We start from the raw sequence: 24,956 nt of genomic DNA on the forward strand, positions 1-24,956 counted from the left end.
CATTTCCCCTTTTTCTTTGCGTCACGGACAACTCCGAGATGTGAACACACTCGAGAACGGGCCGGGGATCAACAGCTCCGACTGGGTGACGCTACTGACACATTTTTTTTTACAAGGAGTCATGTTTGCATAGAGCACAATACCTGCAGTCATAATGCAAACAAAAAACACAACTCTGATAATGATATGCACTGGCCTTGAAGTTGATTGGTCCACACCCGAGACAGCTTTCCTTAGAGCCTAGTCTCACATGGTGTTGGACCAGATGACACCAAAAGGTGTCAGTTTTATTGCCAGATAGAAGGGTAAAAAACCAATTATCATATTTTTTACAGGCAAATGAGGTTCCAATGGTGGGTGACGCTACTCAACGTGGAACCGGGAGCCAGCGACTTACGGCTGCCCTCAACCGACCGAGCTCGATGTCCAAGCAAGCCAGCAACAAACAGCACTGTCGACGATGTAATAGACACGAGAGTGTAACACGCGTCTTCTGCAGCTTCTTCAGCTTCCTCTGCTTCTTATTGCAGTGAGCAATGTGATTATTGGGAGGCGAATTCCAAAGTGGAACAGTGCGAGGGAAGAAACAGAGAGAGAGAGAAGTGAGGTTGAGCTGCAGTGTGCCCAGTGGGTGGGTGATTAAGTTTGAGTGAGTGGGAGGGTAGGTGAGTGAGTGAATACATGGGTGCGTGAGTGAATACATGGGCGAGTGAGTAAATAGGTGAGAGAGTAAATGGGTGAAGAAGTGGTTGAGTGAGCCGGTAGGAGAGTGTGTTGTTGTGGTTTGCAATGGAGTGGTTGAACAGTGTGGTGGTGGTGGCTGAACACAGTGTGGATGACACAACACAGACCGGTTAGCCGTGTCCTCAACACGAGTGGAAGAGTCAGTGAGTGAAGTTCACGTGAATGGTAATCACAATCGGAGCGATAGAAGAGTGATCAGGAGGCCACTGAGTGTCCATGAGTGAGTGAGTGGATTGTAAATGTTGTTGTGAGTTTACTCTCCAACACACCGGTGTTTGCTGTGCTAGTCACGAATTAGCACGTTCTGTTTTACGTAACAAATCTGACTAATTTGCTGTGTCGGGTGGCGGCCGGTTTAACGACACATTTATATTTTGATTTAAAGCTTTCGTGACTGCAGGAATTCATATTCTTGGTTCTTTCGGTAAAATCACGTAGAAGGGAGATAATAAAATAATATAAAACAATAAAAGTATCACGACGTTTCGACTGCAACACAAGCAATCATCATCAGGTGTGAAATCCACAGCAAGAAAGGAAATAATAAAATAATAAGAAAATTCTCTTGCGGTAGATTTCACACCTGATGATGATTGCTTGTGTTCCAGTCGAAACGTCGTGAGACTTTTATTGTTTTATATTAATATTATTTTATTATCTCCCTTCTACGTGACTTTACCGAAAGAACCAAGAATATGACGCATTTATACTTACGCGATCTAACCCAGAAAAACACCTCAATCATTGAGAATGTCGGTCGCGAAAAGCCCGACTCCGTGTTCAACTGAGCTAACGGGTGACTGGAGTGACGCAGGGAGCGATGGATCATCAGTCACCGTGACTGCTGCTTTGTGTTGAATTCCCCCTCCCCTCTCCTCTCCAACCGGTGGTGCAGCGGTGTGATGAGTCAGAAGCCGCCGCTGCCGGCTGCTCCACCCCACGACCCTAGGATCTACAGGGTCTACCCGTCTGCCTGGCCGCGGTCGGTCTCTCAAACTGAGTTGGATATCCGCAGAAGCGCGGCGTTTCCTGAAGAAGAGCCCCCCAGCTCCCCCCCCCAGCCCCCCCCCCCCCCCAGCCCCCCCCCCAGCCCCCGGATTCAAAATTAATTCTTGAATTTCGCGTGCTGCTGCTGCTGGGGGCGCGACGGTGTCACCCGCTATCATTAAAAATAATTGCCAATGTTTGTCCCGCTGCACCACAACAACAATTTGGCTTCACCGAGATTGCCTCGCCTTTTCATCGCAGATATGCTGTTGTTGATTGCTGTTGACAAAGCGTCGCACGCCCTGGCAGTAATAAGCCTTGCCCGGCCATTGGCGACCGCGAACGAATACCAATAACCGAACGGGCCCCCCCCCCCCCTACTCGGCAAAACGCGAGGCATTTCCAAAAGAGGGGTCACTCGCTCGCTCGCTCTCGGCCGCCTCTTACCCCACCAAAGGGACGCACTTTGGAGAGGGGAGCGGGATTGGGGGGGGAGGGAAGAGGGAACGAGAGACACACGCGAGCATATCTCTGGCGTGTTGCGATAATGAATATTTATGGCTCCGCTTAGAAATAACAAAAGTGATGGGGAAAAATAGATGGAGCTGATAGATGGAGATGAATGGATATTTGATGTGGATATAGAGGGTAGGAGGCATTGCGGTACGGATGGATGGGCGAGTGGCAGGGCTTGCGAATGGAGGAACGGATGGATGAGGAGATGGATCGATTAATAGATTAATTAACTATTTAATTAATTAATTGAGAGCACGACTGACCCACGGGGCTGGTAGGTAGGCCGGATGTGATCATCAATGGGCGTGTGACTTGGGGCGAGGATTGGATGTAAAGTGGATTGCTGGATTGCAGACTAATGGATGCAAATAGATGGGGTCGGTATAATGGATGGAGAGTGGATTGCGAGCGGACGGAAGGTTTAGCCAATGAGAGCACGCGACTCGTGCGTGTCTCGTGTGGGTCGCATTGCGCGTTGTTGCGGCAACGTGGGGGAGCGGTGGTGCAGCGGTTAGCGCGCTGGGCTACGAACTCAGCCAGCCAAGGTTCGATTCCCCCTCTCACGGCCAACACCAGTGACGATTATCTGAACCGGTCCTGGGCGTCCCCTAGGTCGGCTCAGCCTCAAATGAGTGTACCTGGTGCGATGTGTAAATATCACCACTGGGGAGACAAAGGCGGCCGGGCGTGGTTTTTGCCACCCCCCCCCCCTCGTGTGCCGTTCCGGCCTTGAAAGGTGTTCGCTAACAGCACTTGCCCCTACAGTCTGTTAAGGCTATACGGGGGATCTTTGTCTTTGTTGCGTCACCATGTCCGACGTTTTACCCCACGTGCCGGGAACTTTTTCAGGAACTGAATATTTAGCTCCTTCATTCAATATTCAGTTTCTAACGATTATCATGCTTCTGGGAATGAAAATTAAAACTGCATCTTTTCAATAATATTCAGCTGTGCGTCAGGACTATGAGCACACACGTGTTAGAGTGTGCCATGCGGGTGCAGGTGCGTGTGTAGGTCGTCTCAGCCTCAAATGGGTGCCTGGTGCGGTGTGTCAGCATCGTCACTGGGGAGACAAAGGCGGTTGGGCGTGGTTCTGGCCGCCCACCCCCTCGCGTACTGTGATGGCCTTCATGTATGCATATTTGACTTCTTTCGCACCATACATAGCCAACAGATTCAACACAAAAAGCAGTACTAAAGAAATTCGTTCATAGGTGCTACTCGCTAACAGCACTTGCCCCAACAGTGTGTTGACGATATACGGGGTGTCTTTGTATTTGTTTCGTCGTGTGCATGAGGGTGGCTAACTCATAGTCGGTAAACCGGTAGCCGTTTCCAGGATCAATTACCAATAACTAAAATTCAGGATCGGCAATCGGGTAATTGGCCTACTCTTCCACTGCGTGCAACACACTTAACCCCCCACCGGGCGTGAACATGTGTTGAACACATGCGGGCTGGAGAGAGAATCTGAAAAACTCGCCCCAATGTTTCCACTGCCGCTGCGGGGAGCTGGAATTGAACTGTGAGATCTCAAGTCCAGAGCGATAAACCACGACCCACCGAGTGTGGAAGGCTCACATACGATTACCGATTATGATGCAATTTTTGTTGTAACATTTTTTTTTTAATCATTGCGATTCTTTACCCAGGAAAGCTTCGACGAGTCTCAAGAGATATCTTTAAGGAGGGTCCTGCTCAGTTTTCGCAAGGGGGGGGGGGTGCGATGTTGCTGCTCATGCTGCTGCTGCTGCTGTGTGATCCATATTGAGTCATTTGCAGGGGGATTGTTTAGTATTGGGACGTTTTTGGTCAACGCCGGTTACATTAGTGTGCGGTTTATATCTGGGAGGAAACCGAGAACCCGGAGGAAACCCAGGCAGAACTCGGGAGAGGGTGGAAAACATACAAACTCCGCACGTAAATGCGCCCGAGGCATGGATCAAAGCTAGGCTCTTGATTCTGCGAGGTGCGTGTGTTTCCGCGGAACCGCCGTATATCGCCCTCGTTTTAGCACCCACAGTTTGCTTGTAACCGAGTGGACAGCTCGACTAAGATGATATAGGCACACTGCATGGGCTGGCTGGACAGCGTGATTCCAATCACCAATTTGGACTCTTCTCAAGCTTTAAACAAAAACTGGACAGAAATTCACGTCAACATTTCAACAATAATTGCCCAATGATCGCCTTCCTCGTCTCCTTTTGTTGCTGCACATCTGATGATTTGTAATAATCTGGAAGCCAAACACGGCCAACATATGTAATCGTTTTCCATCTAACCGCCAGTACATAACGCACGTCCCTCATGATCTTTAGTTTTTAGATTAAAGAAGTGAAAAAAACATTCAGAATGGATTGTTCCAGGAGAGTAGCTTCCTCAAACATGATCCGTCGTGACCCGTTCAGAGAATGGGTTTGGAGGATTAAACAGTTTTTTTTCTGGGGGCCGACAGAGACAATGATGCCCCCAGTATTGCCTTGTAAGGAATTTTGGGGTAAATGCTGTTCGCGAGCTCCTATAAAGGCCAGAACGGCGCAAAAGAGCCAGCAACCCCGCCTAGGCGAGAGAAACATAGCGAAAGAGAGAGAGATTTGTACGTGCATAATAGAGTGTTCTAGAGAGAGCGACAGAGAGTTCAGGAGAGAGTGCAGTCCAAAGGAAGTGGACATAGAGAGAGAGAGAGAAAGAGTCCGGGAGCGACCAATAGAGAGTTTATTAAAGCGCTCACTACAGAAGTCAGTGTATATTTCAGGAGAGAACGCAGTAGAGCGTTCGGGTAAGAGCTCAGACGAGAATCCAGGGGACAGTTGAGTGCAGAGTTCAGTCGACATTCCAGGGGGAGATTTCAGTTGAGAATTCAGGAAAGAGCTCAGAATCTGTAGCTCGCTATCGCCATGGCGCGTCCATATACCCATCGACTGTTCCTGTGGACGCTCGCTCTGGCTCTGACCGGCATCGTGTCTGTGTTCTTCCACAAGCCGGGCCAGCTGTCTGGCTGGCCCTGGCAGGCGGTGGATGTCAGTGACGCAACGGCGCAACCTCCGCCTCGCACCAACACCCTCATCCTGTCCAGCTGGCGGTCTGGGTCGTCCTTCCTGGGCCAGCTCTTCAACCAGCACCCTGGCGTCTTCTATCTGATGGAGCCCATGAAGCACATTTGGACCAAGTTGTCCCAATCTCGTGAGTCGGCGCTGCGAGGCGCCACGCGGGACCTGCTGCGCTCGCTGTCCGCCTGCGACGAGACGGCCTTCCAGTTCTACATCGACAACCCCCGCCGACTCAACTCGCTCTTCATGTTCCACACCAGCGCGGCGCTCTGCACTGTCCCCGCGTGTCCGGCCGAGGCGGCCGCGGCGGCCAACACCAGCGCGGGCATCCCGTGCTGGCAATCGTGCGGGAGCGCCCCCTTCGAGGGGATCGGCCGCGCGTGCGAGCAGCGGAGGCACATGGTGATCAAGAGCGTTCGCTTCTTCGACATCAGCTCTCTCCGTCCCCTCGTCGCGGACCCGGCGGTGCGTCTCAAGATCATCCACCTCGTCAGGGACCCGCGCGCGGTCCTGTCGTCGCGACGCAAGCTCAATGGCTACTCCCTGGCGGGTGACGACCAAATGGTGCTGGGCCGCGCCAAAGTCGACCAGCAGTCGGACGCCGTCGAGGTAATGAATATGATCTGCCGCGGCATGGACGACATCGGGGCCGGCGTCGCGGAGGAGGACGCGGCGAGCAGCGTGGGCGGTCGACGAGGAGGGGAGGGAGGGAGCGACGTGCTGAGAGACGCCTACATGGCGGTGCGCTACGAGGACCTGGTGAGCAGGCCCGAGGAGACGACGCGAGACATGTTCCGCTTCGCTGACATTGAGCTGCCCGCCGCCGTGCTGTCCTGGGTGCGGGACATGACCCAGGGTCAGAGGGAGGGGCCCGGAGGGTTCGAGGTGGAGAGGTTGCGCTCGCTCGCCGTGGCGCGCAAGTGGCGGTGGAGCGTGAGCTTCGAGGACGCGCGCTCCACGCAGCGCGCGTGCCGCGGCGCCATGCAGAGGTTCCGATACCGAGAGTTCGCCAGCGAGAGGGAACTCCGCAACGCGAGCATCGATGCCTTCTACTGAGCGACGCGGCAGAGACGGAGGCGCGTAGCGAGGCGATGGGGGCTCACGGTGTCCGTCGTCGTTGTCGTCGTTCTGAGCGTAAAGAACGTCGTCATCACGTGACATTTTTATTATCGTCATCAAAAGAACAAAAATGTCCGCGTAAGAAATTGTTGTCTCGACAACGTCGTTGTCATCGTTAACACGAATATCATCATAAGTAATAATGATCATCGAAATAATTTGATCATCATTCTTGTCGTCATCGCCATTGAACCTTGCCTGTTCATTGCTGAATAATGGAACTACCGTTAGATGATTGTAATGATGGTGATTGATGGCCTATGATAATGTTTGTGATCTTAATCATCATCATTATCATCATCATCTTCGTCATCAACATGCATGTTCTCTCCACCGCTTGACAACGGCCTTCCCACGCCGTCGCCATATCTCTCTCTTACTCGCAACCCATCTCACTCCGCGCGCACGAGCCGATCTCACGGCCCCATCTCCGCGGTGGTCGTCGTCGGAGGCACGCAGCGCCCCCCCCCCCTCTCCCTCCTCCCGCCTTGGGCTGCCATTCCGTTATTCTCGCTCGCCATCAGATGTCGTCCCATCAAGCCGCGACGCGTCCTGCCCAAGCCAAACTTAATTTCCTCAACAGTCTGGACGTGGTCATTGACCTGCCGCGTGTCCTCCCATGCACGAGCTCCTCCTTTCTCCGTGTGTCTCTCGTTGTAATTCTAAGAATTGCATCTCTCCACGCCTTCTCGGCACTCTGCTCTCGTTACTTGGACAGGGCACAGGGCGCCGTTTTTAAGAAGCCCTGTATTTGATTTGAACCAAAATTTGTTTAATTATAATAACAAAGCAGACACCACGCATCCTTCCCATGTTTGTCGATCCACGTAAAACATATATATGTTATGTACAAAGACAAAGGTCCCCCGTATAGCCTTAACAGACTGTTGGAGCAAGTGCTGTTAGCGAGCACCTATGAAGGCCGGCACGGCACACAAGGGGGTGGGTGGCCAGCACCACGCCCGACCGCCTTTGTCGCTCTAGTGGCGATGTTTACTACACACCGCACACCGCACACCAGGTACTCATTTGAGGCTGAGTCGACCTAGGGGAGGCCCCGGACCGGTTCACTTGTGTTGACCGTGAGCGCGAATCGAACCCTGGTCGGCAGGTTCGTAGCGCAGCATGCTTACCGCTACACTACCGCTCCCCACTTTAATATATATTATATGTAATATGTACATTCCATCAGCCACACGGCTCTCTGTGAGTGCATCTAATCGGCTGCTATTGAATCTTGATTTGAAACTTTCGTGACTGCAGGATTCCATACTCTTTGGCTCTTTCGGTAAAGTCACGTAGGTAGAAAAGTAAAATAAATCACGACGTTTCGGGCGCAACACAAGCGCCCGTCTGATGACGGTCCTGATGATGGACGCTTGTGTTGCGCCCGAAACGTCGCAATTCGTTGTATTTTATACCTACGTGACTTTACTGAAAGAGCCAAAGAGTACGGCTGCTATTGGTTTAACACAAGCAAACTCCGGACTGGTTTTGACACGCAGTGTCTCATCAGCAGTCAGGCCTGCTTGACAATGCTGGTGAACTGGCAGATATTTGTTATGAAGCATCCTCTGTGAGAACAAAGATAAACAAACCCTCGAATAGCCTCAACAGACTTTTCGGGACAAGTGCTCATAATCAACGTTTTTGGGTTTAGATCGCGTTATTTATAAATGTGTCGTAACCCTCCACCACCCGACACGGACAATCAGTAAAAAAGTGTCACGTTGACAAAAGACAAATAGTTCACTGCTTTAGCCCACCGGTGTGTTGAAGCGTGAAACCACAACATTTACAATTTTTGAGTACGACGTTTCGCTGGTAATTGCATCCAGCATCATCGGGCAATTCGCCAGAATGGTGAGGCTCTGCTGTGTCTCCCGTTCTTATATAGAGCAGCAGCAGGGTGACGTCATCATTAACTCATCACGTGCTGTTGGTGCTGTGAGTGTCAGCACGGGACACGAGGGGGTGGGTGGCCAGCACCACGCCCGGCCGCCTTTGTATCCCGAATGGCGACGCTTACACACACCGCACCTTAGGGAAGTACTAGAACGGGTTCAGAGACTCGGCATTGGCATTGAACTCTGTAGCACAGCTCACTAACCACTCACTGTACTGCAGCTGCCCTAGATTCACGTGTTCTGTGTACACAAGCAAACTCGCGATCGGTGTTTGACATTGAATGCGTCATCAGCGTTTGATTGTTCTCTGTCCAATAAAATAAAGTTTGAAAAACATTGACTTTTTTATATGTATAAGTTAATAGTTGTATAGATTGTGGTCTCTGTGTCCTGTCCTGGTTAACGAGTCACGGTTAACGCGATTGTTAGTACATCCCTGCTGTGTTATCCACTGCTGGATGAGAGCCCATTACGAAGCCACCATGCCGGTACGATAGGGTTGGTGAAGTGGGGAGCATAGACGTTCAGTACAACAATACGGCCGGGGGGGTGGAGGCGTACGGAGAGGGGGCATAGCAGCAGAAGGCTGCACCAGGTCACGCCTGGGTGTTCACCCATCTCCGTGTATTTTGCTTCATTGGGGACAGTGCCAGTCACATTGCACCGCGTTATTATTTTACCTGTTGGAGGAAACCCGTGCAAACACAGGTGGGAGAAACATAACACCTCCGCGGGGCAAGCGCCCGAGTCAGGCGTCGAACCCAGGTGGTTCAGCTCTTGCAGTGATTCTAGATTTGAACCTTTGCAGTGAGTCGCGTCTGTTCACCCCCGACGTCGAGCTCTGGGTTATCCTGCCGAACCTCAGCCCTAACGCCGGGAGGGGCGGTGGAGACGCAGCGCACGCAAAATACATCGCTGCTGGGGCATCGTTGCATGCACGAGCATTGATATCAACTCCACGCGTCTCTCGCAACCGCGGGTGGGAGAGGGGTCAGGCCATGCAGAGAGAGAGAGAGGCGGGCTTCATTCGGTGATGATGCGCACAGCTTTCGCGAGAAGAAAACGTCTCGCAGTAACGTGATCTGCCTTTTTTGTTGCAGTAGGAAAGGTGCAGCTTTTATTTTGTTGGTGCTCAGCTCAGCGAAAGTGTTCGTGTGAATATACAGGGTCCATAAAAGAGGGGTTTTTTTTGGGTTAGATCGCGTAAATATAAAAATGTGTCGTTAAAACCCGCCACCACCCGACACAGCCAACTCGTAAGGGTTGTCACGTTAACAGAACGTGGCCAATTCGTCACTAGTACAGCACTCGTGTGTAGTGTAGTGTATAGTGTAGTGTATAGTGTAGTGTATAGTGTAGTGTATGGTGTAGTGTATAGTGTAGTGTCTAGTGTAGTGTATAGTATAGTGTATAATGTAGTGTATAGTGTAGTATACTAGTACAGCACTAGTGTATAGTATAGTGTATAGTGTAGTGTATAGTGTAGTGTATAGTGTAGTACACTAGTACAGCACACTGGTGTGTTGGAGAGCAAAGCCACAACATTTGCAATCTGAGTACGACGTTTCGCCAGTAATTACAACTAGCTTCATCAGGCGACAGCCAGATTTTTGGAGAAGTCCACCTGTTTCGTTCCTCATATAGAGGCGTAGATGTGGTGGTCACACTTCTGCGCTCATGCGTAAAGTGGGGATTACTGAGTCAACGTGCATTATGTATGCGCATTATGCGAGCTCTTTGATCTTGTACTTCCTGTGCATTGTGTGTATTAAACTAGCCGTACCAACCGTGATCCCTATTGAAGTATGGTGCTCTGTATAGACATGCATTTAAACAATGGATTATTTGATGATTTCCTTCCACGCAGCACTAAGTCGGTAGTAATCCGAACGGTTCAAATTGTTTGTATTTCTTTAAATTTCGATAGATTGTCTAAAATAGTCTTGGCCAGTAGTAGCTAGTTTTGCACAGAACTTCAACATTATCAAAATAAATTAAGTGTCCTTGTTGGCACACGTGTTTTGCTATTGCTGACAGTTGTATTTGGGAGTATTTAATATTTTTGACGTGACTGCAGGAATTCCTACTCTTTGGGTTTTTCGGTAAAATCACGTAGATATAATTTTTTTTAATTACGACGTTTCGATCGCAACACAAGCAATCGTGTTGCGATCGAAACGTCGTGATTTTTATTTATTTTTCTATCTACGTGTATTTAATATTTATCTGATGTTATTTTAGTCTCGTGCTGATCATTCATCCTGTTTGCCCAACATAACATTTGCTTCGGTAATACATATTTTGTACCAGATATTAATTTCTGTATTTTATGTACCGTGCCAAATCTGACTCGGATGTTTTGTTTTTTCCAAACATCTGCCTAGTTTATCAGTTACTCCCGCAATGTACGGTATTTTGATCGTTTAAATACTTGGGCAGTTTCAATGCACGTGTTATTTGATTTGGTTTTGGCATGCAATGCAACTGTTGATTTGTGCTTTGATTTGTTTTTGGCAATCAATGTACTGTTGATTCGTGCTCGCGTAATGCGAATGCATAATCTACGTTGGCTCATTAATCCCCCCCCCCCCCCCACTTTGCGCAAGAGCGCAGAAGTGCGGTCAACACATCTACGCCTCTATATAAGGAACAAAAACAGGTGGACTTCTCCACAAATCTGGCTGTTGCCTGATGAAAGGGCTCAATGAAATATTTTTTGAAAAGTGTTCAAGTCACGCATGATTCGAGCGTGCATTTGTCCACGTGTAGAATTATGGCGCAGCGGTGGTGCAGTTAGGGGTCGTCCATAAATGACGTCACGCACTTAGGGGGGGGGTCAGACATTTGTGACGATGTGTGACGAAGGGGGGGGTTGAGAAATGTGACGTCACATCAAAATGCGCAACTTTAAATAAATATAGACAACACGTTCTACTGAATTAAATTGACGTTTTAATAAATGTTTTCTCCTACAACATCAGAGTGCAACGCCACGTTAAATACGCACTACAATGACAATAGTTGAAAGCGATTTGAAGCATGTTTTATTTTTGACGTAATATTTGAGGGGGGGGTTGACTTTTTGTGACGCCGTGTGACGAGAGGGGGGGGGTCAAAAATTGTCCAAAATCGCGTGACGTCATTTATGGATGGCCCTTTATACCTGCATCGGACTAGGAACCCTATCACCTGAGTTGAATTCCTGGCCAGGGCACACAATCAGCGGCGAGTGGCATCTGAAAAAATCCCGGGGCACCCCCCCCCCCCGCACCCCTCCACCAACGTGACCAGTGTGGTCAAATATGGTCAAACAAATCGACCCAGTGACACAGTATGGATAGGCCTTCATCCAGGAGGGGTTGACAAATATCTGTAAACTATTAAGCGCTCAAGATACATGATAATTCAAATTTTAATTTTAATCTGTTTGTTCAAGTCGCTTTCAATTTCTCAAGGGTCAATTTGCGACGTAATGTCTACTGATCCTGTTCACCTGCCAACTTTGATCTCTACTCGTCTTAGAGGCCCACAGTCCAATCTACAGCTAAAAACAGCAAACTTCTCTATCCTGGGCACCTTTTTGCCAGTAACAAAGTATGAAGGTCCCCATGATATAGCTGCTCAACCCGAGCTATAAATGTGTAATAAACGACTGGACCACGATGTCTGGCTCAGTGTCCTTTATTATTCGGTTCGTGCTGTACACCCACACGGCTGTCTTTACTCTGTAGCTTCTCCACGGTGCTGACTCCAATGTCGGCCCGATCCACAACAGCAGCTCCGCTGCTGTTTCTCTCACACAGCCCCCCTTGGCTGTACTCTCTGCTGCTCTTCTCCCTCCGCAGCTCTCACAGCTTCTTGCTCTCTCTCTCTCTCTCTCCGCAGCTCCTCCTGGCAGCCACACCGCTGCCTCTAACAAGCAGCCCCCTCTCTCTCTCTCTCCGCAGCTCCTCCTGGCAGCCACACCGCTGCCTCTAACACGCAGCCCTCCTGGCTGTCTCCTCCCCAGCTGCACACCACTCCGCAGCTTCCTCTTATCTTCGGGGTTGGCTCCCGATCGCCGTCGGCGCCCCCCCTCTCCACACTTGCCCGCGTGGCCTCACTCTTTTCCGCTCACACCCCGACTACCTTCCCCTTCCGGTTTACCCGCTTAAAGCCCCGAACCTTACCCCCACGTCACATGACTCCACCCCCCGTGACGTCACCTCCGGAAGGTCGCTTACGCCCGCATTACACCACCCTCCCCCGTAGAAAAATCCCAGCCGACCTCGGCTGACCAATAGCAAATCGTAATGCGGCGAACCGAGCTTCCCCCCCTAAAGGACACTAAGCATATAATGTAACAGCAAGAACAACAACAACGCAATCAACATCAACGATCGTACAAAAGCATGCAATAAATACAACTGTAAGAAAAAAATAACAAGACAGCAACAATCAACGAAACGTAAGCGATTTGGAACGTGTGCGGGTCGCCGGCCCGTCCCGGACGGTCGGCGGCCCACTCGCAGAACGGGAACGCGATGAAAGTCGAGGAACGACAGGGGGTAATCCCCCTGTCGCAGCTGGAAGTCCACCGCCGTCCCGTGTCTCTAAAGAGTTAGTCTTGGGCTTGTCCTGTGACCGTGCCCGCAGCTGGGTCGGAAGGGCTGCAGGGCTCGAAGGTCCCGCAGACCTGGCAGGCGTCCTCCGAGCAGGGCCCCTCGTCCCCCGCAATGTCACGGCCGGCCTGTCTGGAACAGGTACGACAGGCGCTCTAGCGAGATCAATGGACGCAGGCAGGGGAGAGTCAGCAGCAACAGACCCCGGCAAGGCAATATTGGGGGATGACGCATCATGTAAGGGAGCAACATATGGTTTCAAGCGCGACGTATGCACAACCCAGCGACGAGACCCAATCTGGACGCGTGCTGTCTGTGGGTTGGGAACCGCAATGAGGCGTACGGGACCATGCCAGGGTTTGTGCAATTTCGGCGAGGTCCCCGGACGTACCTGTGGACAATGAAGCCAGGCTAGGTCCCCAACCTTCCAAGGGCACTCCCCCTCAGACCGTCGCGCATATCGCTCGTTCCGGGCCTGGGCTTTGGCCGTAGCCACGCGGGCATTCTCCCGCGCCTCCGTGACTCGGCGAACCGTGTCCTGGATGTATTCAGGAAGTGGTTTCCGAGGTCCCTTCACCCCAGTTCCCAATTGCACATCCACCGGCGGCACGTTTTCCCGACCATACATAAGGTAAAACGGCGAATATCCTGTAGCCGCATGAGGCGTCATCCTGTACGCCGAAAGCACCCCGGGGATGTGCAGATCCCAATCTGATTGTTGTTCACTCACGGTATGGCAAAGCATGGCAGACAATGTCCTGTTCAGCCGTTCAACCATACCATCCGTCTGCGGATGGTATGGGGATGTCCGTACTTTCTTAGTCCCAAGGCCCGCGCACACTTCCGCCAATAATTTAGAAGAGAAATTCCTGCCCTGGTCCGTGAGGAGTCTCTCAGGCGCCCCCTTATCCATAATATACCCAAACAAAAAGGCGTCGGTAATGGCCGCGGCCGACTGATCGGGCAACGGCCAGGCCATCGGCCAACGGGAGAGGTACTCAACCCCTACCAGCAAATATTTATTACCCCTCGCCGATGGTGGAAAAGGTCCCAATATGTCCAGTGCCACCAATTCATTGACTCGAGACACCTGAATCGACTGGAGAGGTGGCACGTAAGGATGTTTCGGCGGCTTACGTTGTGCACACGCAGGGCACGCGCGCACGTGCCCTACGACATCTGTCGCCATGCCGTGCCAAAAATAATGACGTTGCAACGTCAACAAGGTCTTCTGCACCCCTAAATGTAAGAGAGTGTCACAATGGAGGGTTCTAATCAACTCGAACCGCAAGGACGTTGGTACCACCAGGCGCCAACGTTCCTGGAACCCCTCCCGCCACATAAGCAGACCATCTCGGAGAGCGGTTTGCGGCCCCACAGCCGTACTCGGACTCCCATTGTCCTTAGCAGACCGCTTCCGCAAGGACACCAATGACTCATCCATCATCTGTTCCCGGATCCAGACAGACCGCGGCAGATTCAAAACCCCGTCAGCCGGTCCCGGTTCCATCGGAGTGTCCGACTTCTCGACGGCCAGCGTGAGCGGCTGAGGGGGGTTTGGAATCGGCGAACACCTATGCGTCCCCGACTCACATTTACAAGGGCCGCGCCGCGGTAATCTGGAAAGTGCGTCAGCGTTCGCATGGCGCACACCCTTCCGATGTTGAATTTGGAAGGAAAATTCCTGTAGCGTGTCCAACCAACGTGCCAACTGTCCGGATGGCTGGTCAATTTTAAGGGCATATTGCAAGGCCGCATGATCCGTACGCACAATAAAAGAACGACCGTAGAGGTATGGTCGAAATTGCCGTAGGAAAAAAACAACCGCCAATAGTTCTCTGCGAGTGACACAGTAGCGGGTTTCCGCAGGAGACAAGACTCGGCTACCATACGCCACGACACGCTCTACACCCCCTTTAGACTGTGATAACACTGCCCCAATACCTGTGTCACTCGCGTCCGTATCAAGAATGAATGGGTGATCGAAATCGGGATAATCCAATGTTGGGGCCGTGGCCAATAGATCACGCAGACTCCGAAAGGCCGCCTCCTCCGGCTGTCCCCAAACAAACTTCCGTCCTTTACCCGTAAGGAGATGCAAGGGCCTCGCAATCGTCGCAAAACCCGGCACGAATCTTCGGTAATACGAGGCAAATCCCAAAAACCGCCGAACATCCCCCACGGTGGCCGGAGTCGGCCAATCCCGGACGCACGCCGTCTTTTCCGGATCCGTGGACACTCCCTCAGCGCTCACAATGTGCCCCAAATAGCGGACGGACCGTTGCAGTAGGTGACATTTCTTTGGTTTGAATTTCAATTTGGCAGAACGCATCCTCGTAAACACTGTCTCCAGCCGCGTCAAATGTTCATCGAATGTGCGGCTGAAGACAATGATATCGTCCAAATATATAAGACATGTCTCCCACTGCAACCCCGTCAAAACGAGCTCCATCAATCTTTGAAATGTAGCAGGGGCCGCATTCAATCCCCCCACGTCACATGACTCCACCCCCCGTGACGTCACCTCCGGAAGGTCGCTTACGCCCGCATTACAAATGTGTAGCGACAGGGTGCCATCTGTTGACCATGGGGGCTAAACACGGGTATGGGTGCGTTATAGAACGGCACACATATCAGCAACCACAAGGGGGGCATAACTGGGCTAAGGGTCAAGGCGGGGATCAATCTGGAAGCTCCTGGAACCAGCTGAGAGAGTTCCAGAAGTGGGGCGTGGCAAGGGGCGGGGCTTGGCCACGCTGGAGGGATGTAAGGGAGAGGCAAACGGGGGTCGGGGCTGTCGTGGGGGTTCGGGTCCTGGCTGTCGTCGCTGCCATCGCTGCCATCTTCGTTGTTGTCGTCGCTGCATAGCCAGCCGGCTATACAGTCTTCATCGTCGTTGTAGTCGCTATATCGTCAGTCAGCTATGTAGTGTACGTCGCCGATGTGGCTGTATGGGTGGCTAAGCTCGAAGTAACCCGGCGCTTATGTTACTCCGTAACCCTGTACTTAAGTCGAGAAATAAACAAGAAATTCTGTACGATTTGTGTCTCGGATGTCGTCTCATTACAAATGCTCTGATACGTGCATTGTCTTTCTACTCGTCGCCTTTTGGCGTGTTTTGGTCTGACACTGGTGAGATTAGGCCATGAAGAAGGATGTCTCTGGTGGAGGCCAATCAATTGAAAGAGCATGTTTTGTTTGCATGTTCACCACAAGTACGTGCAATTAATGTAGACTCGATTCCTTACCAAAGGTTTCTATTTGGTTTTTGAACATTTATTGCCAGAAAGGGTGAAATGTATTCTTCTTTTTCATACTTCTATTTGTTCAAGTAGCTTCCCTGTCTGCTCTGAAGAAGGGCCATTGCCCGAAACGTCAACGCGGTTTCCGTTTTAAGGTAGGAGCGAATGGCGAGGATGGTGCGGTTGTATAGTTTATTTTGAAGTACCCTGCGAGCCAAGAAGCTTTTAAATTGAGTTTTCATCAACAAAAGCTACACCACCGCTTCTCCGACAGTAGAATACATCAATAGTAAATAATAACAGATAAGCGAAATAAAAAAAAAGTAGCGAGCAAATCATAACGGCAATATAAAAATGATATATTAAAAAAAGTTACAAAATAAAAATGAAGTTAAATATCGATTATCATCACATACCACGCCGTATCTCTAAAAAATTTTTTTTTAATATGCCATAGTAAATATAATGCAGACACAGCCTCAAACACGATGGCATTATAAACGTGCATTCGTATGGAGCCATCGAGGGCCGTGTGGCAGCTTCGCCTTACGTGGGGGTCTAGTGCCTGCCCAGGGCCCTAGGAGCGGCACGTGACGCGGGAACTGGACGGGGGAGGCTTTTGACGCATTCAGTTTCACAACATTCGCTCGGCGGCACGTCAGCTGGTGCCACAGAGCGTAGCGCCCTGGCGTCACACCACACACGCGCAGACGGCGACGATTTGACCCGAGACTCCGCTGTGGACGTGAGTCAAGCGAACCGCAGATCAAATACCCGTGATGGATCTGGTGAAGGGGCTTTGCTTGGCTTCACCGGGAGAATTTTTGTTTTTGTAATGTAATGAAAATGGTCAATATGTGACGTTAATGCATTACGTTTGTATGTGGGGTGGCGACACGGTCCAGCGGAAGATCTTTCGACACTCGTTGCGCATGCGCGCCGTTTGCTTAACAGTGGACGTTAAAGATCGCGTGACGGCATCCACGGTCCAAATTTTCCAAAGTAAAAAAAATACACCGAAAATAATTACGCAACTGGGATAAAAGGTGCCAACATCGGAATCTGACTTGGGGCCAAGCAGGGCTCGAGCGAGATTGATGACGGTTCATTGGACTCGGCGCCCACGTGGTAAAATGACTATCGCTCTTGTGCGAAGCCCATAGTAATTGCACTGGAATCAGACAAACAATTCGAGTGGCCGGACACGGCGCAGAGAAGCCTCCATCCAGCAGCGGCATTGACAAAAGGGCTTGCCACGTGCAGTTATTTCTGAACACTCAAAAGCCAACCGCTCGTCTCAGTCCAATAGCTTCTCACGCGATCCTCCAAAACCACCGGCTGCGGTGAGATAACGCGAATCACTCCTGCTACTGCTGCTGCCATCGTGCACGAACAACTTCACTCGAAAGTTGGCAACAAAGTTGCTGTGTTTCCCCATCCGTGTAGCGAGCTCCTTGCAGAAAAACGACCCCTCCCCCCCCCTTCACAAACGCCACATTTGTCTCGGTGATGGAGCGCGTGGCTCGGAAGGCCTCTCCCCAGAGCGACCTCCGCCTTGCAGGATGAGACGAGATCTCTGGGGGGGGGAGAGGAGGGGGTAGAGAGGGTGGCCCTGCCCTGCGCTTCCCCGCATCACGAAGCCGCTCGGCCTGCCGATTGAGCCGTCTGCCCGTCTCGATCGGCATGCTGCGTTGCGGGGGAAACCCGCCGACAAAAAAAAACATCGGCGGCGAAGCTATCGAGCGAAGTCGAAGTGTGCAGGCGGTGCAACTGCACGGGCGGGAAGCTACAGAGCAGGGGAGAGAGATAGGGGGGGGGGGTGGTTCAGTCGAGTGGATAAATAAGACAGGGGTAAGACAAGCGTGGGCCCCCATCTCATGCCTCACCAGGGACCGCGCCAACGACGCGACGTTGTTGTATATAATGCCTTTTGTTGTTATTTGTTTGTTTATTGTGCTCGCTTACACGGGGAAAACCTCACCGAGACTCAAGACTCTCTTGAGGCTGGGTGAGTTGCCACGGTAGGGGGTGAAGTTCCCATGTGCAATCCCTGTGGAGTGATTTACATGCGTATTATCTTCAGCATTCGATTGCCTGGCCAATGCCAGTCGCGTTGTATGTCGTTTATCTACGGAAGGAAACCGGAGGAAGCGCATGCAGTACAGGGAGAGATTATACAAGCTCCATGGAGAAGGACGCCCGAGTCGGGAATCGAACCCAGGTCCCTTCTTTGCTGCGGGGGACATTGAGGCACCCAGCCGCCCAATAAAACCTCCTGGGTATGCGGTCATCGGAGCCAGAAACACGACTGGCTCCTGTGGTGTAGCGGGCTCTGTGGCGTTCGTCTGAGCACTGGCAACGACACACAAACGAAGACACGGTAGATTAGTAATAGGTTTTTACCCTTTCAACTGGTACAAAACTGACACCTTTATACAAGGCATCATGTTTGCAATAACCACAACACAAGCAGTCAAAATGCAAACAAAAAGAAACAACTCTGAAGATGATAATGATATGCACTGTCCTTGAAGTTGATTGGTCCACACCCGAGACAGCTTTTCTTAGAGCCTAGTCTCCATTGGTGTTGGACCAGATGACGCCATTTTGACTGCTTGTGTTGTGGTTATTGCAAACATGATGCCTTGTATCAACGTGTCAGTTTTGTACCAGTTGAAAGGGTAAAAACCTATTACTATATTTTGCCACTGTTAAAGGAGGTTTCATAGTGTATACACGGTAGATTGTTATTTTTTTCTGTTGCAGACGTAGTTGGGTTGACGATCCTACTTGTTGTACTGTCAACTCCCTTGCTATTTCGCCGCCCATCTGGTTGGGGTGTTTTACAAATTATAAAGCCACGTGGCAGTAACCGTGTGATCTAATCCCGGAAGATAAGGAGTGGTGGGCCCCTCGATACCAGTGCCGGATGATCCTAGTAGCACAAGTAGCTACATAATGCTACGGGCCCCGCACTTTCAAGGGCCCCGCGCTAAATGCTTTCAAGCTATCAATTCCGGTTCAGTGATTCTGCACTTGCTCTATTACTATAGTACTATACTGCCTTAAACTTTCATGAGCGACTGTGTGTTTAAGGATATGTTATCTGGCTGTATAGCGAATGAAAAAAAATACAATTACTTTACTATGCAATTAAAAAATGTGTTTTAATATTTACGTGTTGTTTTACATTTAGGGCCCATTTATAACGTATACTACAGGCCCCGCACCACACTTCAGAGCACAACAACTCACTTACATGTGCATCCACTCACTCACAAAACTCATTCTCAGCCACTCACTAATCCACCCACTCACCACGCTCCAGATCACATAACCTTCTTTCTATCAGCCTTCAGTGTGGAATCTCCTGCCATGAACGGGTCTCTCTCCCAAGCTCTCGCAACAATTGTAACCTTGCGAAATTCAAGAGAAGAAAAAAAAACGAAACCTGCTACATCTCTTAACGTATTAACAAACGTTCCTAGTGCTGTTTGTTGCTGACCGCGTGACGTCGGGGTTTTTTTTTTGGGCCGTTGAGTCTACTGTGCTTACTCTTAGTTTTTTCAGTAAAGTCACGTAGGTAAAAATGAAATTAAAATTAATAAAAGTAATAATAGAAATAAAATAATAAAAATCACGACGTTTCGGAGGCAATACAAGTCTCCGTCATCTGGTGGGACCGTCACAGCTAGATTTGCTGTATCAAGTGAGGCAGGGATTCCAAGATGAAAGTTTTTAAATACAAGTTAAATAAAAAAACACCTCGAGTGAGAAAACAAACCACCCTCCCCCCGGTATCTCGGACTCCTCCCAAGCGGCGTTGCGGCTCAGGAACCGCTGGGGGCACCTCGCGATGTGCGGACGCCACCGCTCTGCGCGCAGCGCTCAGCTCCTACCGCACGCTCGCCCGCTCGCTCGCCCCTCTCTGGCTATTTTAGCAAGCGCACGGATGATCGGTGCGAGCCAATCGATGATCGGACATCCCAGCTCGAATAATAAATCAAGCCGAGAGGAGGCACGCTCGCACGCGTCGAGAGAGAGAGAGAAAGACGCGAAGGAGGTTGGCTGGCGGGGTTTGTTGTGACACGCCCGGTGGATTTCGGACAGAGAGCCACGCGATGCGCGCGGCAGGGGCCTGCAAAATGAATTGCAGTGGAAATTCGGAATGCAAATCGTCGGCTGCATTGAAATGAAATGAGAATTGTTTTTAATCTGAGCCCATTTAAAGATTATTTTAATTGGATTCCGTGCCATCAGCTTTGTGTGTTATGAGCGAGCGTGTGCTGTTGGTGAGTGTGCGCATGTGTGTGTGTCATGGCTGGAGTGCGCGAATAACCTGGTGTCCTGAGTTCGATTCCCGCTCACGGTCAACACCAGTGACGACATTTTTCAACCGGTCTTGGGCCTCCAAGAGGTTGATTCAACCTCAAGTGGTGAGTACCTGGCGCAATGTGTAAACGTCGCCAAGAGGGAAACTAAGGCGGTCGGGCGTGTTGCTGACCACCCACCCCCTCGTGTGCCGTGCCGGCCTTCATAGGTGCTGGCTAACAGCGCCTGCCTAACAGTCTGTTCAGGCTATACGGGGGAATTCTGTGTGTATGTGAGTGCGATTGAGTGTATGCTGTGTGTGCTCGAGGTGGACCCACCCAAACGGATATCACATAGCTACCTCGGAGGTCACTTCAAGGGACATTTTTGCAACGCAGTAGGGGTAGCGCTTTCCCACTCGCCTTGCCACAGAGAGTAATGATCATCACGTGACCGTCAAAGTAAATCTTTAAATTCCCTGAGCTGAAATGCAGCCAAATAAACTGCAGAACAAAATCTTGATGTGATGGCGTTTTTTTTGTGCAGTCGTAGGCGATTCATGCTGAGACGATCAACTCAGACACGTGAGAAGTTGGTTTCATCGCAACTCGGTCTGTGCGAGTCTATGGGTCTCTATTTCAGTGTGTGGGTATTTGTGGCGGTCCACGTGTCGTTGCGTGAGTCTATGGACCTCTGAGGCTCCGAGTCTCTAAGCGTCTGGCCATCTGCGTTGGTCTATGGGTCTCGAAGCCGCTGGGTGTCTGTATGAGTCTCTGCGGTTGTCTGAGTGAGTCTGTCTCTGTGTGTGAGTCGTTCTCTTGCTGAAACGATCGACTGACTAACACCCCGGAGCGCGGTTCAATCACGCGATCAGTGGCTGAAACCTGAACTCTGGAACCCAGGATCTCAGCGTCGCCGGCTCACCGATTCCGCAAAGGTTAACAGATGACCGGGTCGATGCAGTCACTGCCCTGGTCAATCAACCTCCCCGTCACGTGCGCACACGGGGTGGGCTGACGCGTAAAACGCAGTGGTGCCGCTCAGTAAATCTCCGGACAGATAAGGTGATGCGCGTTTGTCTTACTGGGCCGAGAATTCGTGGCGGTTATAAGCAGGGTCTCACGTCCCCGGCTCCAACATGTCCCTCCAAGCAATGCGATTCATCTCACGCGAAGCTGTCCCCGCAGGAAAAAAATGTGTTATGCTTAATGTCTCACTTTCCGCGTGCGTCTCGCGCGTCGTTTTTGCCGTCGTAAAATTAAATGTGGGGGGGAGGGGAGGGAGGAGGAACAGACCAGCGAATTAAATAGATGTCGTAAATAGCCTCACTCCACGAGCCGACGTTCAGTGGAAGAGAGATGCAGAGAGAATGGCTACTTGCGAACCTAAAATTCTAATTGATTATGATTTGTACGTTCGCCCACGGTACAATAATAGGACATTTAGAATTTGTAATCTACGGTTAAGGCTCAACGGCTGTGGCTGGGCCGCCAATTTGCCCAATTTGCATTTGTCGTCGCGTAAAATGATCGTGGGTGAATCGCATTCATAAAAGTGGCCTGAATTATTCATGAAGCGACGGACGGTTAATGCTCGTGGTATTATTTTTGTTTATTATTCTAATTATTATTCTTTTTTTAATCAAAGTTTTTTTTTTCTTCATCAAACTGCACACCCAGCTACGACCGTGGGGAGAAACAAAAGTGACTGAACCAGACAGCGTTGGTTTCAAATGTTATTTGTTTTACGCAGAGACAAAGGGCAGAGATGCGAGGATGAAGGCATTTGACTGCTTAGACCGACATGTCGCCGTGCTCTGCAAGTCACCGCGTCTCACAGAGCCCTGCATCTCACGCAGGACTCTGTCGAGCGGAGAGCGTCCTTGGCTAGACACGGCTCGTGACGTGTCAGCATTGGGGCAGAGTGTGCTGGTGTTAAACCAAACGCTGATGAAATGACGCACTCCAAACACTCCCAACATTCACAGCACACCCAGCATTCTCAGCAGGCCGTGTGGCCGATGTGATGCTTGACGATTGCTCGGACTGCGTGCGGTTAAGGGAGAGATGTGTGAAGCAGACCGTGCTGTCTGCTTGTTTTGTTTTCGCTCTTCACGTATCCCTCACGCGACACTCCAAACGTCGCCACAGTGCGGGACGTGGCCGCCTCCCCCCCCGTCCCTGTGAGCTGTGATTGCCCTTCATGAGCGGCTTTGTCGGTGCGAGTTTTATTAATGTTGGGCCACAACAACAACAAAAACACCCGCGGTTGGTCACGGTTACCGGATTAGTTTGTGTTTGTTTGTTAAACAAAACAACAGCAAATGTGAAAGGAAAACAAACAGTTTAACACGTAGGCTTTCGCGACCAATATTATTCATAATAAAGGTTTTTGGGTCAGATCGCGTTATTCATAAATGCGTCGTAACCCTCCACCACCCGACACGGCCAAACAGTAAAAAATGTGTCACGTCTTCTGAAAAACGTGACACATTTTTTACTGTTTGGCCGTGTCGGGTGGTGGAGGGTTACGACACATTTATGAATAACGCGATCTGACCCAAACACCTATAATATTAAAAATTAAACAAATACGGATGGGAAACGAGGCACGGCGATGGGCCAGTGGTGCGCTTATCATGAACAGGGGGGAGCTTATAGTTCACGTTCTTATTCTTCTTCTCTCAGCGATTGTGAAAGCAGCAGCAGCAACAGCAGCATGGAGGGTTCCGTGTTTATTACGAAAAAACATAAAGAAACGAACTCAGCGTCTGTTGAAGAAGGCATCCTCGCCTTGGGTGTGGCGCTCCTACGCGCGCGTGAACACATTCCCGGTCTCTCTGTTACCTCTCACGCACATTCGTGATGGACCGAACTCATAAAAGTGCGCAATATGAAAGCATGTTTCTTGCTTGCTTCTCGCTTACTTTGCCACGCTCAGCAGATTGCAGTCCAGAATCCCAGAGGTTCGGCGGATCGAGGTCACCTCTCGGCGCCGGCGGTTGAAATAGCGGGGGAAAGTTTTTAAACCCCACCACCCCTCCCCCCCCCCATCTCTCTCTCTCAGATCGACTGCCTCCAAATGCCTCCGCTTACCCAGCGGTGTGAATGAGTCCGTCGCTGTCGATCGGGAAAGTGGGGTAAAGTGTAGGTACCCTCCGCCACTTCCAAAGTTATCCGGCCAGAGTGGACGATCGGGCTAATTGCGCTCTCGATGGGCCGTTCAGGGCTCCCTGCAACGAAGGCCGTTCTGGCAGCAGTGTCGTGAGTAGGTAATTGCAGGGGCTGCGCTTTGAGGTGTCAGTGAAGGTAGAGGGTATAGACAACCACGGAGAATAGTGCGGAATCATCAGATATTTAAAATGATGGTTTTGAAGGATTTCACAAGAATGATTTATTTCCCCCCAACATTTTGAATCGCCAGGAAATGTCGTGTGCTGTTTGAGGATGTTGGCAGTTTCACGGAGCGCTTTCAAGCGATGTAAACATCAAACTCCCCGTGTAGACAACACTCGCGGCTCTTCTTTGACATGCACGTTGATATCAAACGCGAGAATCAGGGAATTACGGTACGAAAACCCATTCCTGCGGAGGGAGCTGGTAGCAACGTTGGGTTGCTCGGTCAATGGCCAGAGTCAACGGCGGTGTGGTGTATTCTGCAAATATGGCCGACTGTGAGGGCGGGCACAAGCCGGCGTGAGTAGGTTAAACGTTGAGTTTTATAAGGGCACCACGAGGTCACCAGCCCCTCTCCACCCAGCCCCACCCTCCCCACCCAGCCCCTCCCACCCCACCCAGCCCCTCCCCACCCTCCCCACCCAGCCCCTCCCCACCCTCTCCTCCCCACCCAGCCCCTCCCCACCCAGCCCCCTCCCCACCCTCCCCACCCAGCCCCTCCCCACCCTCCCCTCTCCACCCAGCCCCACCCCTCCCATTTTTGGATGCACGACGGACGGACGGACAGAATAATCCCCTGTGGGCTGGTGTAACCAGGAGGTTCCTGGTTATAAACTCATATCACTTTACTTTAGTAAAGATGCATTCCAGCATTCACTGAGTCCTTTTTGAAATATACTATTTCGTTGTTTTTATGTATAGCAGCGCCATTTGTGCAACTGCAACGCTGCGCCATTCACAACACTCAGAGACGCACATACGAAGCTCCCTTCAGCCAACGAGTGGCGAGTGTTTGTTATACACGTGGCGAGAAACCGGAGCACCCGTAGGGAAACCCACACGCGCGAGGGGGCAACACTCGATCCCGTGCAGATGGCACGGACGGAGATGAGCCCGCAACTTGCTCTGCCGCCTTCTCCTGGCGTCCAGGGTACGGCTCATCCTCCACGCCCACAGGAAGGACATGTCACAACATATCTGTGCGTGTGATACCCACCAAACCTCGCTAAAGCCGCCACAGCGCCGGATAATTACGGCAGCAGCAGCAGAAGCGTAGCCACCACCGGCGCTTAATTTAAATTCT

General features: G+C 50.9%; 1 protein-coding gene across 1 annotated transcript; it reads left to right on the plus strand.

The window, feature by feature from the left end:
- The first annotated feature begins 5,144 nt into the window (after window positions 1-5,144).
- Window positions 5,145-6,353, plus strand: LOC144948373 (carbohydrate sulfotransferase 4-like). The gene has a single exon (XM_078877799.1). It carries the CDS (start codon window positions 5,145-5,147, stop codon window positions 6,351-6,353), a length of 1,209 nt encoding a protein of 402 aa, XP_078733925.1.
- Window positions 6,354-24,956: the final 18,603 nt, after the last annotated feature.

This window comes from Lampetra fluviatilis, chromosome 49, assembly GCF_964198595.1.
Source record: "Lampetra fluviatilis chromosome 49, kcLamFluv1.1, whole genome shotgun sequence".
Lineage (NCBI taxonomy): Eukaryota > Metazoa > Chordata > Hyperoartia > Petromyzontiformes > Petromyzontidae > Lampetra > Lampetra fluviatilis.

Excerpts from the sequence above, each read along its gene's own strand:
- LOC144948373 (XM_078877799.1), top strand. The coding sequence starts at position 5,145 with ATGGCGCGTCCATATACCCATCGACTGTTCCTGTGGACGCTCGCTCTG.